The sequence below is a fragment of the Sciurus carolinensis genome, chromosome 4, assembly GCF_902686445.1.
Source record: "Sciurus carolinensis chromosome 4, mSciCar1.2, whole genome shotgun sequence".
Lineage (NCBI taxonomy): Eukaryota > Metazoa > Chordata > Mammalia > Rodentia > Sciuridae > Sciurus > Sciurus carolinensis.
In genome coordinates this window covers 18,760,004-18,774,611 of record NC_062216.1, presented here as the reverse complement: position 1 = coordinate 18,774,611, position 14,608 = coordinate 18,760,004, and the positions used below count along the sequence as shown (strand labels likewise).

General features: G+C 32.7%; 1 protein-coding gene across 1 annotated transcript in view; it reads left to right on the top strand.

The window, feature by feature from the left end:
• Window positions 1–14,246, top strand: part of Naf1 (nuclear assembly factor 1 ribonucleoprotein) — a 54,082-nt gene extending 39,836 nt beyond the window's left edge. Inside the window, 5 exon segments of the mRNA XM_047551414.1 lie at window positions 1,911–1,947; window positions 1,950–2,070; window positions 4,453–4,504; window positions 7,260–7,362; window positions 11,728–14,246. Coding sequence (XP_047407370.1) covers window positions 1,911–1,947; window positions 1,950–2,070; window positions 4,453–4,504; window positions 7,260–7,362; window positions 11,728–12,173 — 759 coding nt within the window. The 3' untranslated portion in view covers window positions 12,174–14,246.
• Window positions 14,247–14,608: the final 362 nt, after the last annotated feature.

The following is a 14,608-nucleotide window of genomic DNA, read 5'->3' as shown; positions in this document are numbered from 1 at the left end:
GATACAGGTTCCTCATGATAGAACTGTATAGAAAACATGGGCTGGCCAAGGTTCTGCTGTGTTTAAAGTTTCTCTTCACAGTTTAGCAATTAGATATATCTATACTTGCAGTTGACAGTTACTTACAATATTATCAGATTCTTCTTTTTTATAATTCTGTTAGCTAAATTGCTTAAGTGGACTTGGCCAAATTTCCTGAGACTGAGGTAGGATTCAGATCAATATTGGTGCATACTACATCTCAATTTCACAACTCAGCTTTCTGTTCCCTGCTGATGTGGTATTATTTCACTTTAAAACTTTACAGTGATTCCATTATAGCTGTGGCTCATAATCACTTCAGATCCTAGGAACAGACAGCTAAAAAGTATGCTTTGCTATTGTCTTTTAAGAATTGAATGTCATTTATATTTTAGTTCAAACCAGACTTTTTATAAACCTGGCATAATTTTTTTCAGTGAAATCATTTTTCACAGTTAAGAATGGAACAGAAAACAAGTCCCTGGGAAATAGCCTTTTGTACCAGGTTGCCAACAATGATTATTTACCTTGTGGTGAATTCCTGGGCATCTTCTTTAAGGATATTTTTTTATTTCTATTCAGAATCGGGCTTTTCTGTATTTCTCAAGGGAGTTAAAAATGTGTGAATATGTTGTAAGACTTTAAGTGAAAGTATAAACAATGAATTTTAATGATATATGTAATATAGGCCAGTAAAATTGATGGTGCCAAACATCCCTTCCATCCTTCCACTTATTTTTATTTTTATTTTTTAGTCTTAGAGATGGAACCCTGGGCCCTTTATACTGACATATACCCTCAGGTCTTTATTTTATTTTTTTTTTTATATTGAGACAGAGTCTAAGTTGCTAAGTTTGTCCTTGAACATGTGATCTTCCTACCTCAGCCTCCCAAGTCGCTGGGATTATAGGTAGTCTTGTGCCACTGTGCCAGCTAGAGGTCTATTGTGTTTATATAAACCCGCTCAAAGCTGATTTCTTGTTTTAGTAGATTGTTTTAATTTAAAATTTTTATAAATTCTAAATTATTGATGCTTAATTCTAGAATACATTGGCATTCTAATTGTTTTTAATGCCACTACTTGTTTGTAGGGTATCATAACCTTGCTATGTTAGGTGTTTTATGCCTTAGTGAAAATGAACAAAAGCTTGTGTACTGTGCTGCATATCACAAAATGAGAACACTTAATGTCAAAATCAAAGATGTAGTAAAATACTTTCCAGTCGGTATAACTTGCCCAAGGATTTAGTAATTTACATCCGTAACTTTAATAATGGTCATACTTACATTTTGATAATTCGCTTCTTCCAACCAATTTTTAGCAAGTTTTTTAATCATAGAGATTTACATATGAAGATGTCCATCATGGCATCATGTCTTATTTTGGACAACTTGGAAGTTGTCAGAATGTACAGTATAAGACAAGTTAATAAATTGTGCTATATAGCCACTAAAATTATCTACTGCTTTTTAAAAAGTCATGGTTTAATTTTTTTTAAATGTCTAACACTCTGTGGAAAACAACAGAATGATCTGCAGAACCTTTAGTTCTCAAATGCAGATAGAATCTTAAGTTCAAAAGTTACAGTTATAATACTTTGTACCTTACAACTTAAATAGACAATAATTTTAAATTTTATAATTTGCATCTAGAGGGTATCCCACCGAATGATTTTAATTTGTTAAGGAACAAATGGAATAAATCCATAAGAAGGAAATTTGGGATGAGCTGCATTTACAATCAAAATATGAAGACTGAGTATATAAAAAGGACAAGTATAAGTTCTTATTTTAGCAGGTACCAGTGACATTTTTAAAAAGAAAATAATGCTAACTTTTCACATCATTTCCATGTTAAAACAGGCCTTTATGCTTCTCCTATTTTGTAGATATTTGAAATATTTGGACCTGTTGCACATCCGTTTTATGTTTACGGTTTAATTCTTCAGATCATATTGAAAGTAAAGGTATTAAAATAAAGGAGACTATGTATTTTGCTCCATCAATGAAAGACTTCACTCAGTATATATTTACAGAAAAACTAAAACAGTAGTACTTTATTGACATATTATCCTTCATTTATCTAACTTATTTTAAGAATAATTCTTGTGAATGTTAATTTTTATTGTGAGAAAGAATCTCACTAAGTTGCCCAGGCTGGTGTCAAATTTGAAATACTCCTCCTGTATCTCTAGGATTACATACATGTGCCACCAAGCCAGCCCATAATTTAATTTTTTATCTAAACATGCTATATGAGTTCAAGTAGGATAGATTTTTCTATAAAAATACATTGAGTGCTTTGGGAAAGATGTAATTAAACATACAGTCAAATTAGGAATGGAACAAAAGAAGAGGGAATCTTAAATCCATAAAGACTTTGCACTTATTTTGACACAAATTTGTTTGGTTTTAGCTCTCCTATTATTGGAAATTTGAAATACAGGCTATGTATTTTTATAGATGTGATTTTTCAAGGAAATTTAGTCAATGAGTAACTTGGTTCTTCCTCAAAAGTGTTCGTCCATGCTGCAAAGCACCAGGTCTCTATTCCACTTCCAAGTTAAATCAAGTCACTGAATTTCTTTAGTTATTCAGAGGTGAAATTTTAGTCTTTAATTGATTAAACTCATGTTTAAGAATCCACGGTAATCATGTGAAGGAATATTTTGTCCAGTTTCTTCAGATTGTGTAAGGTTAATTTTCCTAAATAATTGCTGGCAGAAAATGAATTAAATAGACATTAAGTCATAAAGGTTTTACTATGTTTTAAAATAATGCTTTAAATAATTAACATTTCCATCTGCTCTGAATATTAAGATGCTGCTGTGTTTATACCATAATCTTGCTTTTAACAATAAATATTTTAGCTTAAAACAGATAATTGAAAGGTTTTTCTGAAAATGTTTATTAAATAGGTTTTAAATAATACGAGTAATCTTTATTCTTAATTTGCAATTCTCCAGGAAAGAAATAAGAATAAACTACAGCATTGGAAATAGTCCTGTCCTGCAGAAACCCCATCACCTGTGCACTTTGGTGTCTCTCTTGGGAACTCTGCACTACTTAACTTACCGACCCAGAGAGGCTAATTCAATTGAGCTTTCCATATAATGTCTGTTTTGTTAAAAGTATTTCTGGAATGTTGTCTGATTTTTCCTTTAGTGCATTTTTGATTCCTGTGGTAGATGTAGTAGTTGGGGGGACTTTTCCCAATTACCTATTTGAACTCCAGGCTAAGGGCATTTCAGGTCATGAAATATGATATATTCAAAAAGGAATACTGGATCTGTGTTAAATGCACAGATTGTAAAATGACTATTGAATGAATAAATACCTTTTGAGTTATGAAAATACCTCGTATATAATGTCAAAGATCTGAGTCAAATATTTAAAGCAAACTTAATGATGTTCATTTTGTGCCACCATACTGACATCTATGCATTGATTTTAGGGGGATTAGTTCCTGAGACCCTCACTTATCTAGTTTAAAGCAGTCAGGAAGGACATCTAGTCCTAACACTATACTATTTTAAGTAATTGGATAACTAAGATATGGTCTGAAATCATGAAATTAATAAGATTAAAAAGTTAAGATTTTAAATGAGATTTAACAAATTATAATCATACTATCTTGTTTTTTTTGTTGTTGTTTTTTTTTTTTTTTTTGTGGTGCTGGGGATCGAACTCAGGACTTGTGCTTGCAGTGCAAGCACTCTCCCGACTGAGCTATCTCCCCAGTGCTATCATACTATCTTATATGTACTTTTCTTTGTGTTATAGAGTTACTTTCCACCAGAAGTAATTAAGTTTCAGCTCCATTTACTGCTTTCACGGTCTGTCTCTGACTATACTATCCTTCAGAATTTTCAGTGTTCTTCTCCCCCAAATTAGTCTTTCTGTCACCCTCCATGCTTTGAGAATCCCTGCTGAAATAAGTCTGGCTACTTAGAGTGAGTTGAAATGAGGAGAAGAGGATTTATGTCAATAGCTCTAGCATCAGATTCATAAAATCCTGGAAAAGGGAACACCCCATATCTTTGCATCTGTAGCATCTGGAACAGCTTCTGATTGTACTCAATGTTGAACAAACATTTCTTGAACAGAGTTTTGTGCAAACTTCAGGTATCATGAAATAAAATCATTTCATCTGCACACCACAATCTTGGTTTCTCTTCTTAATTCCCTAATCCTAATACTTATATGGGTCTAAAATTTTGTGTTTTTCTTATGAGATTCTCACATCATTTGAAATAAGGTAAAGGATACATAAATGGTCTTTGGTTTTTTGCTGTTTCATGTATTGTAAAATTGATAGTTGAAACTCATCTTCTACTTTATTCTCCATTCTATTAATGTTATAAGCACTGTTAACAGTATCTGTTTGATAAGTAGTTTTTTGATTTCTTTATTAAAATTCTTTTTTTTCAGAGATAGGGGATCAGATGCATCATGGAAGAATGATCAGGAACCACCACCCGATGTAAGTATTAGGCTTCTTATTGAATATTTTACAAAGTAGGCATGATGTAGTCTAATACTACATACATATAGTATATACTTCATACTATGTAGTATATATACTACATATAGAATATACATATAGAATACATACTTATAGTATGTATTCTTAATACATACTATTAAGAATAAATATTTCCTCATTTACCTTGTAGTTTCCTATTTTATCAACTTTGTTGATAACTGGTAAGGCATAATTATTATGTCATTATTTTTTAAAGTTTTTATTTTTCATAAATTTTAATTGTTTTAGTAAATTTATCAATTGTGACATGAAAATATTTATTATGAAGCTTTTAATAATATGATGTCCTTCATATAAATCATTAGAGGCTACCTACCTCCCCTAATTTGCAGCATAATTACCTTCCTGAATCAAGATCCCCTTGATTTATATTTTTATATCCATTCCAGCAAGGCATGGGAAAATGGGTTGATAATCTAATCTATTTAGAGATGTGGAATTAATTTGGGAATGATATGAAAATGAATTAATTATTAGTAGAATTATTTGGTTTTAGCTTTCCATAAAGATGTTAAAGTAGATTTTCTTGTGCTCAGTTCTGAAGTTTTTCAGTACTGTTGATTTTTGTTATTTGCAGATTCAAATGATCAATTTAGATATTCTCAAACAATGCCAAGATCAGGGTGTATATTAACTTCTAATTTCTAATTTTGTTGAGGTATAAATTAGGTTTATACCTACACAGAGAATTTTATACAGGTATGAGTCACTTTACTAGGGAATAATCTTAGCTCATTATCCACATTGAAATGGGATTATATTTTCTAGTTAAGGTGTATACATGTGATTCTTATTAAGAAGGCTCTGTACATTCAACAGTCTCACTTGTTAGGTTTAGAGCATTTATTACTCAAATTCTGTTTTGAAGATTGAATCAGATCTTGAATGTATCTCTTGTGAAATCCAAATATTCTAATACATCCCTGTTGTTTCAGACCTAAGCATTAAAGTTATAATTCTGATAATGTTAAATGCTTATGAAATTGGTTTCATAATAGGTTAATTATAAAATTAATCCCATGTGCTTCATGAGTTTGTTTTGTCCAGGTGGCAGACTGGATCACGAACTGTTTGGGATTTAATTTTATAATATTTGTTGATGACATTTTGTAGTTCAGAATTATTAACTGATACTGATTGTAGATTAGGGTTTTGAGACTTAATCTAAAAATAAATTCTGTGCCATGAAATAGAAAGCTTATATATAACAGAATATTAGAGAAATAGTGCACTGTGAAAATGTTGGGGATGCATTAAGGTCCTAAAATTACTTAGGAATGCATCTGATTTTATATCCATTTCTAACACAAATATGAAATTTGTAGCTGAATAAATTTTTAATGGATACAAATTTGAAAACAAGAAAAAGTAAATCTTAGCAAAATTTTATCAAAGTTATCTCTGAAATAAACTTTTCCCAATTAAATTCTTTACCTTCTTCCCTCTTGCTTTGCATTGATACATAGTATTTTAATGGCATAATAATGTTTTTATTAACTTTTATAATTTCATCTTCTTTGATTTCACTGTATAAGCAGCTTTCACTTTGTCTTACAGAATCATTTTGACTTTTTGTACACACAATGTACTTCAATGGCTGTGCACATATCATTCCCACTTCCTGAAGATTTCCTTTCCCTTATTTTCACAGCTAACTATGAGATATTTATCTTGGGCTTTTTTCTTTTTTTAACCAGAATCTTTCTTTCCTTTTTTTCCCCCTCTTTATCCAACGCCATACTCTTTAAAGCACTAAGTCATAATACTTACTCATTGTATTGCTGGTTTATCTGTTTTCTCATTTGACTAAATAGTTTCAAAGAAAAAAAATGACTTCCATTTGATCTTAATACTTTCTTGTGTCTGGTGGATGACAGAGTTTAAAAATCTTAATACATTAAGATCCATAATAAAAAAAAAATCACTCATTTGAAAGTACTAAAATTTAGTTGATGTGTTTGAATTTGATTATGGTAGGTATATGGTCTTTAGGAATATTAGAACTTAGGTCTTGTAGTTATATATCTGTTATGAAAACCTTTCCTGCAGTCCTATCTACATAACATCCCTATGATTTTTATACCCTGACTTTGCCTTTTTTTTTAATTATTGCTTATTATTTCTCTGAAATTATATTATAAAAAGATTTAATACCGTAAACCTGTAAAGAGTTTAGAATGAGACATATAATGGGTATGTGTGTGTTTTTAAATAAATGAGTTACGAAACAGCCTTATGTTTATATTAGATCTGATGATGTGTGAAATTTGTTTAGTCTTGACTAATCATTATCTTGGCATCCTTTGACATCTGGAATTGTGATCAATCTTCAGTGTAGGCTGGAGGTCAGACTTCTGGCCAGGGAGTACCCACATCTTAAGATGTAAAGTTACCTGTCTAAAACTTTCTAGGAATTAAACAGACCAGAACAAACAGCCTAACCTTGAGTACTCGACTCAATTAATGGCCTGTATTAATGAAGAATCATTAGGCAATTGTAAAAACAAAACAAAAAATTTAGTTTTTACCATGTCTAATTAATTGAGATATCATTGGATAATATGAAGTACTGAAAGGAGAAACTTGTTTTCAAGGTCACTTGGTAAATAATAGGTTTTATAGGTTTGTTCTCAGTCTCTTAAGTATGAATTGACAAACCTGTGTGATATAAATCTATACTTTTATCTGCAAGGCCTTAGATTTCAGTGATGATGAAAAAGAGAAAGAAGCCAAACAGAGAAAAAAATCTCAGATTCAAGGCCGGAAAAAACTCAAATCTGAATTTAATGAGCCAGGTGAGTGACTATAGTATATAGTCTTTCTTTTCCTTCATTTAGATCTGTATAGGTTTATCAGTAATAAAACTGAAGGAAACTTCTGTGTTCTGTGTTACTTCTGGCATCCAGGAACCATCAGACAAGTCGTACAGTTCAGCATGGGATATGGGTGGGAGAGAGTCACAAGGGGAATAGTCAATGATAGCTTTTTAAAATTAAACTTTTAGTGATATAAGAACTAGTAGGAGATATGCTTTATACATTTTACCCAGTATCCTCCAGTTGTCACATCTGCAAAACTTGGTAGTTTAGAATCACAGCCAGAATTTTTGACATTGATGTAATCAGTATACATAACATTTCCATCACCAGCAAGCTCCCTTATGTTTTATTTATTTTATTTTTTATTTTTACAGACTGCATTTTGATTCACTGTGCACAAACGGGGTACATATTTTCGTTTCTGTGGTTGTGCACAATGTAGATTCATACCATTCGTGTACTCACACATGTACATAGGGTCCTGATGTTTGTCTCATTCTATCATCTTTCATACCCTGCTGCTTTTCCCTCTGATTTCCCTCAACATAATCTAATGTCCTCCATTCTTCTCTCACCCCCTCAACCCTGCACCCCCATTATATATGATCATCCCCTTATCAGGGAATTTTTTATAGTCATGTTCATTTCCTTCTATCTCACTTCCTCAAGTCATTCCACTTGTCTATTATCCCTTTCTCTAAATACAGTGTCATTTCAAGAACATTAGGTAAATGGAGCCATGTAAAATATTAAAATTAGGGATTTACTTTTGCCACTGACTGTAATTTTCTTGAGATCCATCCAGGTTGTTGTGTGTATTATGATAGATATACTTAGTAGATCTTTCCTTTTCATTGCAGAGTACTGTTCCATGTTGGGACTGTACCACAGGTTGTTGAACTATTCATCTATTAAAGGATATCTGAGTTGTTTTAATTTTATGTTCATTAGGGACAAAGCTTCTATAATTTGTGTGCAGGGTTTTGTGAGAAAACATTTCCATTCCTCTGGGACAAGAATATAATTGCTAAGTTATATGATAGTTGCATTGCATGCTGAGTTTCTTAAACCATCATACTTTTTTTGGTTGGTGGTACCATTTTAAATTCTCATCAGTATTAACACTGGTGACTCAGTTTTTCTGCATTCTCACCAACATTTAGTGTTGTCATTTTTTATTTTCGGTTTAAGTGATCACTTATTGTGGTTTAATTTGCCTTTTTCTAATGGCTAATAATGTCAACCATTTTTTTTTTTGTGGTCATTTTTTATTATATTCCCTCTTTGATGATAATGTTTGTTCATATTTTTCTCCATTTCTAATTGTATTTCTATTATTTTCCTTTTGAATTATTGGAGTTATTTTAAAATAATTTTTAGATATCAGTCCTGTAACAGATATGTGACTTATATATAGTTTCTTCAATTTGTAGCTTATCTTTTCATCCTCTTTACAGAACAAAAGTTTTCAGTTTTAAGGAAGCCAAATTTATCAACTTTCCTTTTATGAAGTCTAGTAACTTTTTGCCTAATCATAGATAGTAAAGATTTTCTCTTTTTTCTTCTCAAAAGTTTTATAATCTTCTGCTTCATATTTTATACTCATGATTCATTTTGAGTTAAATTTTGAGTAGGATAAGAGATTCTGATTGGTGTTGACTCTCTTGCTTATGGATGTCTAATTGTTTCTTCACTGTTGAAAAACTGTGATACTCCAATTAATTCCTTTTGAAGTTTGTCAGAAATCAGTTGACTATATTTGTGTTGATCTATTTTTGGTTTCTCTGTTCTGTTCCATAACTTATGTTTCTTTATGACAGTTTTGATTATTTTAGTTATATACTAAGTCTTGAAATAGAGTAGAGAGACACCTCCTACTCTATTCCTATTTTTCAAAATGATTTTAGCTCTTCTAGGTCATTTGCCTATCCTTACAAATTTTAGAATAATTTTCTCTGTATTGACAAAAAATCTTACTGGAATTATGATAGGAATTGTAGTAAATCAGTTTATTGATTTTGACAGAATTATCATCTTGACTCTGCTGACATTCCATGAACATGGTACACCCCTTCATTTATTTAGAGCATGTTTGATTCTTTTCAGCAGCATTTGTAGTTTTCAGAACACAAGTCTAATACATTTTTCCTGTTGATTTTCTTGAGTATTTCCCACTTTGTCTTCTAGTTCAATATTTCTTTGTTCCCTCTATTCTCTTGTTGACCCCATCCATCAATTTTTTAAGACTTTCATTTTTTTATACATCAGTATTATGTTCATAACAAACTTGAGTTATGAATAAGGCTGATAGACACGTCTATGTTCAAGGTTGTTGTGTGTGTGAATATGTTTTCAACTAATTTGAGTAAATACCAAGAAGCAAGATTGCTGTATCATGTTTTTCATAACCTTAGTTAAAAAAACTTCCAAACTGTCTTCCATAGTGACTGTACTGTTTTACTTTCCTATCAGCAATGGATGGGAGTTCCTATTGCTTCACATACTTGCCAGCATTTGCTCTCAGTGTTCTGGACTTTGAAAATTCTAATAGGTGTGTAGTGGTATCTCATTGTTTTAATTTGCATTTCCCTGATGACATGTAACAGTATCCTTTCATTTCTTATTTGCCAGTGTAATATCTTTGGTGAGGTATCTGTTAAGGTCTTTGGCCCATTTTTTAATCAGATTCTTTTCTTATTGTTGAGTTTTAAGGATTTTTTTAGTATATTTTTAATAATAGTTTTTTTTTTTTTTTTAAATCCGCTCTGTCTGCAAATATTTTCTCCTAGTCTAGCTTTTTACATCATTTTCTTGACAGTGTCTTTCAGAGACCAGAAAAATATAATTGATGATTTTTTTTTTTCATGTATCTTTGGTGTACTATCTAGAAAGTTGCTATGTACTCAAGGTCATCTAAATTTTCTCCTATATCATCTTTTAGGAGTTTTATAATTTGCATTTTACATTTAGGTCTGTGGTAACCTTTTGAGTTAATTCTTATGAAGGGTAAGGTTTCTGTCTGAAATCTTTTTCTTTTCTTTCTTTTGTTTTTTTCCAAAGGATGTCCAATTGTTTCATCACCAATTGCCTTTGGGCCCTTAGAGTATCTTTGCTCTTTTGTCAAGTATTAGCTGAGTGTATTTATGCAGGTCTGTTTGTAGACTCTCTGTTCGGTCTCACTGATCTGTTTGTTCTTTCACCATAGCACATGGTTGTGTCTGCTACAGGTTCATAGTAACTCTTGAAGCTGGGTAGTGTCAGTCCTCTAATATTTTCTTCTACTTTAATATTGTTCACTTGAGTTTTTATTTTGATTATTATAATGTTTGTATCTAAAATATTTGTTTCTTGACTTTATATCTTCTATTTTTATCTGAGATTTTCTAATTTTCATTTTGTAAAGGTATTCATAACATTTCTTGCTGAAGCATTTCTGTGACTGTATTATCTTTCTTAATTCTAATATCGTTGTATTGCTCTGACTGATTTTTCCTTTTTCATTGAGCTTGAAATTTTCCTATTTTTCTTAATGACGAGTTAACTTTTTATTGAAGTTTGGGTATATTGGGTATTATGAGACTTTGGATCTTATGTAAATCTTCCATTTCAGCCCACATTTGTCTGTTTTTCAAATACTATTCCGGTAGGGAAAGGATGTAGACAGAGCAAAGCCCAGGTTTTCCTCTTAACCTCTGTTGGCACTCAAATATAAAAGGGTGCCTCTTTACTGTTGGACAGGGGTGAAGTTCTGACACCCCACTAGATCTTCTCTAGTGCCTGGTAGGAATAGGGGTATGTTGCCACTGACACCAGTAAAGTAAGACCTTGTTCCCACTGGGCAGAATAAAAGTCCTGACTCCTCGGGTCCTCTCCTGTACCACCGCAGTGCACGAAGGGAAGAACACAGTGTTGCCTGCCGCTGGGGGAGGTGGAAGCTTTGGTTCTGTGTGTGCTCTCCACGGTCCTTGTGAGGAGGTCTTGTTACCACTGCCGCGCTCGCCCTGACCTGACACTGTCCTGGCAGCATGGTTGGGTGTTTCATTACAGGTGGTCAGGGGAGAAGTCTGAGAGTGTAGGTGGAGATGTACTGCAGTTGTTCCTGTGGAGTTTGACTGGAGACACTGCCTTCAGGGTTTTCTCTCTTGCCTTTTCCCAATCCTTTGACTTTTATGTTTTGCCTTTTCATTTCATTTAAAATTGACAACTTCAAACTTTACATTTTTTTTAACTGCCATATTTTGGTAATTTTTAAAGAGCCATCATTGAAATTTCAAACAGTTTTTTGATATATTATGCTTAATTTTAATTTTGGTTTTATGTATTTTTTTCCCCCCCTCAAAGGTGAAGATTTTGCTGAAGTTCATCAGAATTGGAATGCTTATAGTCCTTCAGAACACTCAAAAGGATATCGCAACAGGGAATTCACACGAGGATTTTCTAGGGGTAGATACCCTCGATCTTGCCACAGCAGGCCTCCAGCTCAGCAGTTTTATAACTCAGAACATATGGTATCTCAGGAGACTTTGGGATTTCCACCTCAGAGACAAGATAACCCTATTATGCCACAATACTCTTTTCCTCCTCCAGTGTTTGACATGCATAACTTTCCACTCCCTCCACCACCTCCACCACCCGCATCTGTAAACATGGGCTGGCCTGCACCTAACATGGCACCTCATCCAATGCTTAACTTACCATACTCCCTGCCCCCGCCTCCCCCTCCTCCTCCACTCCCTCCCCCTCCCTCTCCTGGAGATAGTAATTCTCATTTTGGATCTTACTATTAAGTGCATGTATGCATTTCCAGTGAAATGTAGACTTCCATATTACACGCTAAGGGTTTTTTTTTTAAGGAAAAGAAAGTGATTATGGAACTAGATTTTTTAAAGCACTGTAAAATACTAAATGTTTCAGTTGTAAGTTGATATATATTTGTAACATGAAATTGTATTCATTTGAAATTTTCAGCTTAACTACTTGGGAAAATCCAATTATGTAATATGTAATTAAAACTTTGAATCATGCTTTCCTCCACCCAATAAACAATATATATAGTCTTGGATATAGAACAGATTTCATCATGCATTGAAATATACTGAACACTGATTGCCTTTTTTGGTATAGTCTGAAAATAAGATGTTGAAGTCCTATTGAGAGTCTTTAAAATAAACTATTTTTATAAACTTATACTTTTGGAATTGATTTGATTTTAAATGAAATTTAGCAGTAATTGTTTAATTTTTTAAAGCAATTGAGTATATAGAGGAGGAAAATATATCTTGGCAGAAACTCTGACTATAAAGTGACTGTTTATTAATTATGCATAGGCAAGCTTTCATTATCTATGCAGATTCTGTTCAGAAGGTTTTTACTATTTAATCACTTCACATTAAGATGTATTTAGGGATTATATCTTCCATATCTTTCTCCCAGATTCTCACATGCCTGGCACAGATTAGGTGCTTGATAAATATTTATTGAATGACTGAATGAGTTTAGAGTTTTTAATTAAATAAGCAGTGGCTCTTACTTTATATCAAGTGTAAATGTATAGGAAATGATGGGATTTTAGAGCTAAATTAGTCTAAACTATTTCTTATTTAATAAATGAGCCTAACTAAGTTTCAAAAGGCTCGGTAATTTAAGGTCGTTTAGCTACAGAGATAGCGAGGAGTCGAACCTAGGTTTTTTTCTCAGGCTAGCACTTTCACTAAATTGATAACTTCCCAATATTTTTATTCCTTAACATAGAAAATATTTGTATGACACAAGGGTGGGTCTGAAGACCACTTATCACAAACCCATGAACTCATGTTGCATTGAGGTCCCACCTTTTCCTGTAAACTGAGGGAACTCGGCAGGATTCTTAGTGCGTAAGTTGAGAAGCGCCACCTTGGTATGCTTGGACTTTATCCTATATGTGCCATTCTCATTTTTCTTTCTTAAAATGTTTTTGCAGCTTTTCTTTAGAAGTTTGCTTTATAGTTTATGACATTGTCTTTTTCTGGTCGGTAGAATATGTCCGATTGTAGAAGTAAATGTGATTATATCTAAAAGCACTAAAAGAAAACCCTTTTCTACAAGAATGGGAAGAATACAAGATGGTAAGTCACTAAGTGGTTGTAGTCACTACAGCATTTAAAAAATCAATTTCTGTACCTTGGGTATACCTCAGATGCTTGTATCTGAGAACATTTAATATCTAAAGAAACAGAACTAAATTATTCTGTTGAACCCATGTTTTCATTTAACCACTTAGACCCAATTTGCCTTTCTTCCTGTAGTTGATTCAGGGTTTTTGAAACTTTGAGGCGTCTAGAAATACCTGAATAGTTTGTTAAAAATAACATTCTTATACTTTATCTCCAGCTTTGAATTTAGTAGATAATAAACCAGGTGGATGATTTCAGGAATTTATTCTTTTTTGCAAATATTTCAGTATAAATTTATACTCCTAACTCCTTGCCCATTCTCTTTGGAACTTCTTTGAGTTCTGTTTGGCTAACAGTAGAGATGTGGGTTTTGTGGTGACGAAAAGAGAACTTAAACCACAGCCAAAAAAAAAAAAATTGTGTCCTTGGTTCTCTTTTGTCAGCTACTTTTGTCTTTGAATCTAACTACTATGATTTACTATGATTTTAATATTTCCCTCCCAAAATTCATATGTTTAAGCTTAATCCCCATTGTAGCAGTAATAAGAGGTTAGACCTTTGGAGATATGATCATGAAGGCTTCACTCATTAGCAGATTAGTACTTTATGAAAGACTGGAAGACTAAGGGCTACCTCAGTTATCTTGTGCTCTTTGATTTCTCCCACTGTGGGAGGACCCCCTGAGAAGAATGTGGCAACAAGGCACCACCTTAGAAGCAGAGCACCCCTCACTAGACACCAGAGAGGCTGATACCTACCTCCCTACCTTCCCTACCTGAAAACAGTGAATTTCTATTACTTATAAATTACCCAGACTCTGGATTTTGTTAGAGCAGCACAAAGACACCAACTGCCTAAGCTAATATTTTTTAAAATTAAGATGAATAACTTTTTCCCTTCCTTTCTTTTATAGAAGAGATAGGCCCATAGTAACTTAATAGAAAATAGTAAGGCAGTTTGAGAATTTAACCACAGGACATACCTTCCATTCTGTGCCACTGTAACCAAATAGCACAGACTGGGTAATTTATAATGAGCAGAAATGTATTGGCTTACAGTTTCAGAGACTG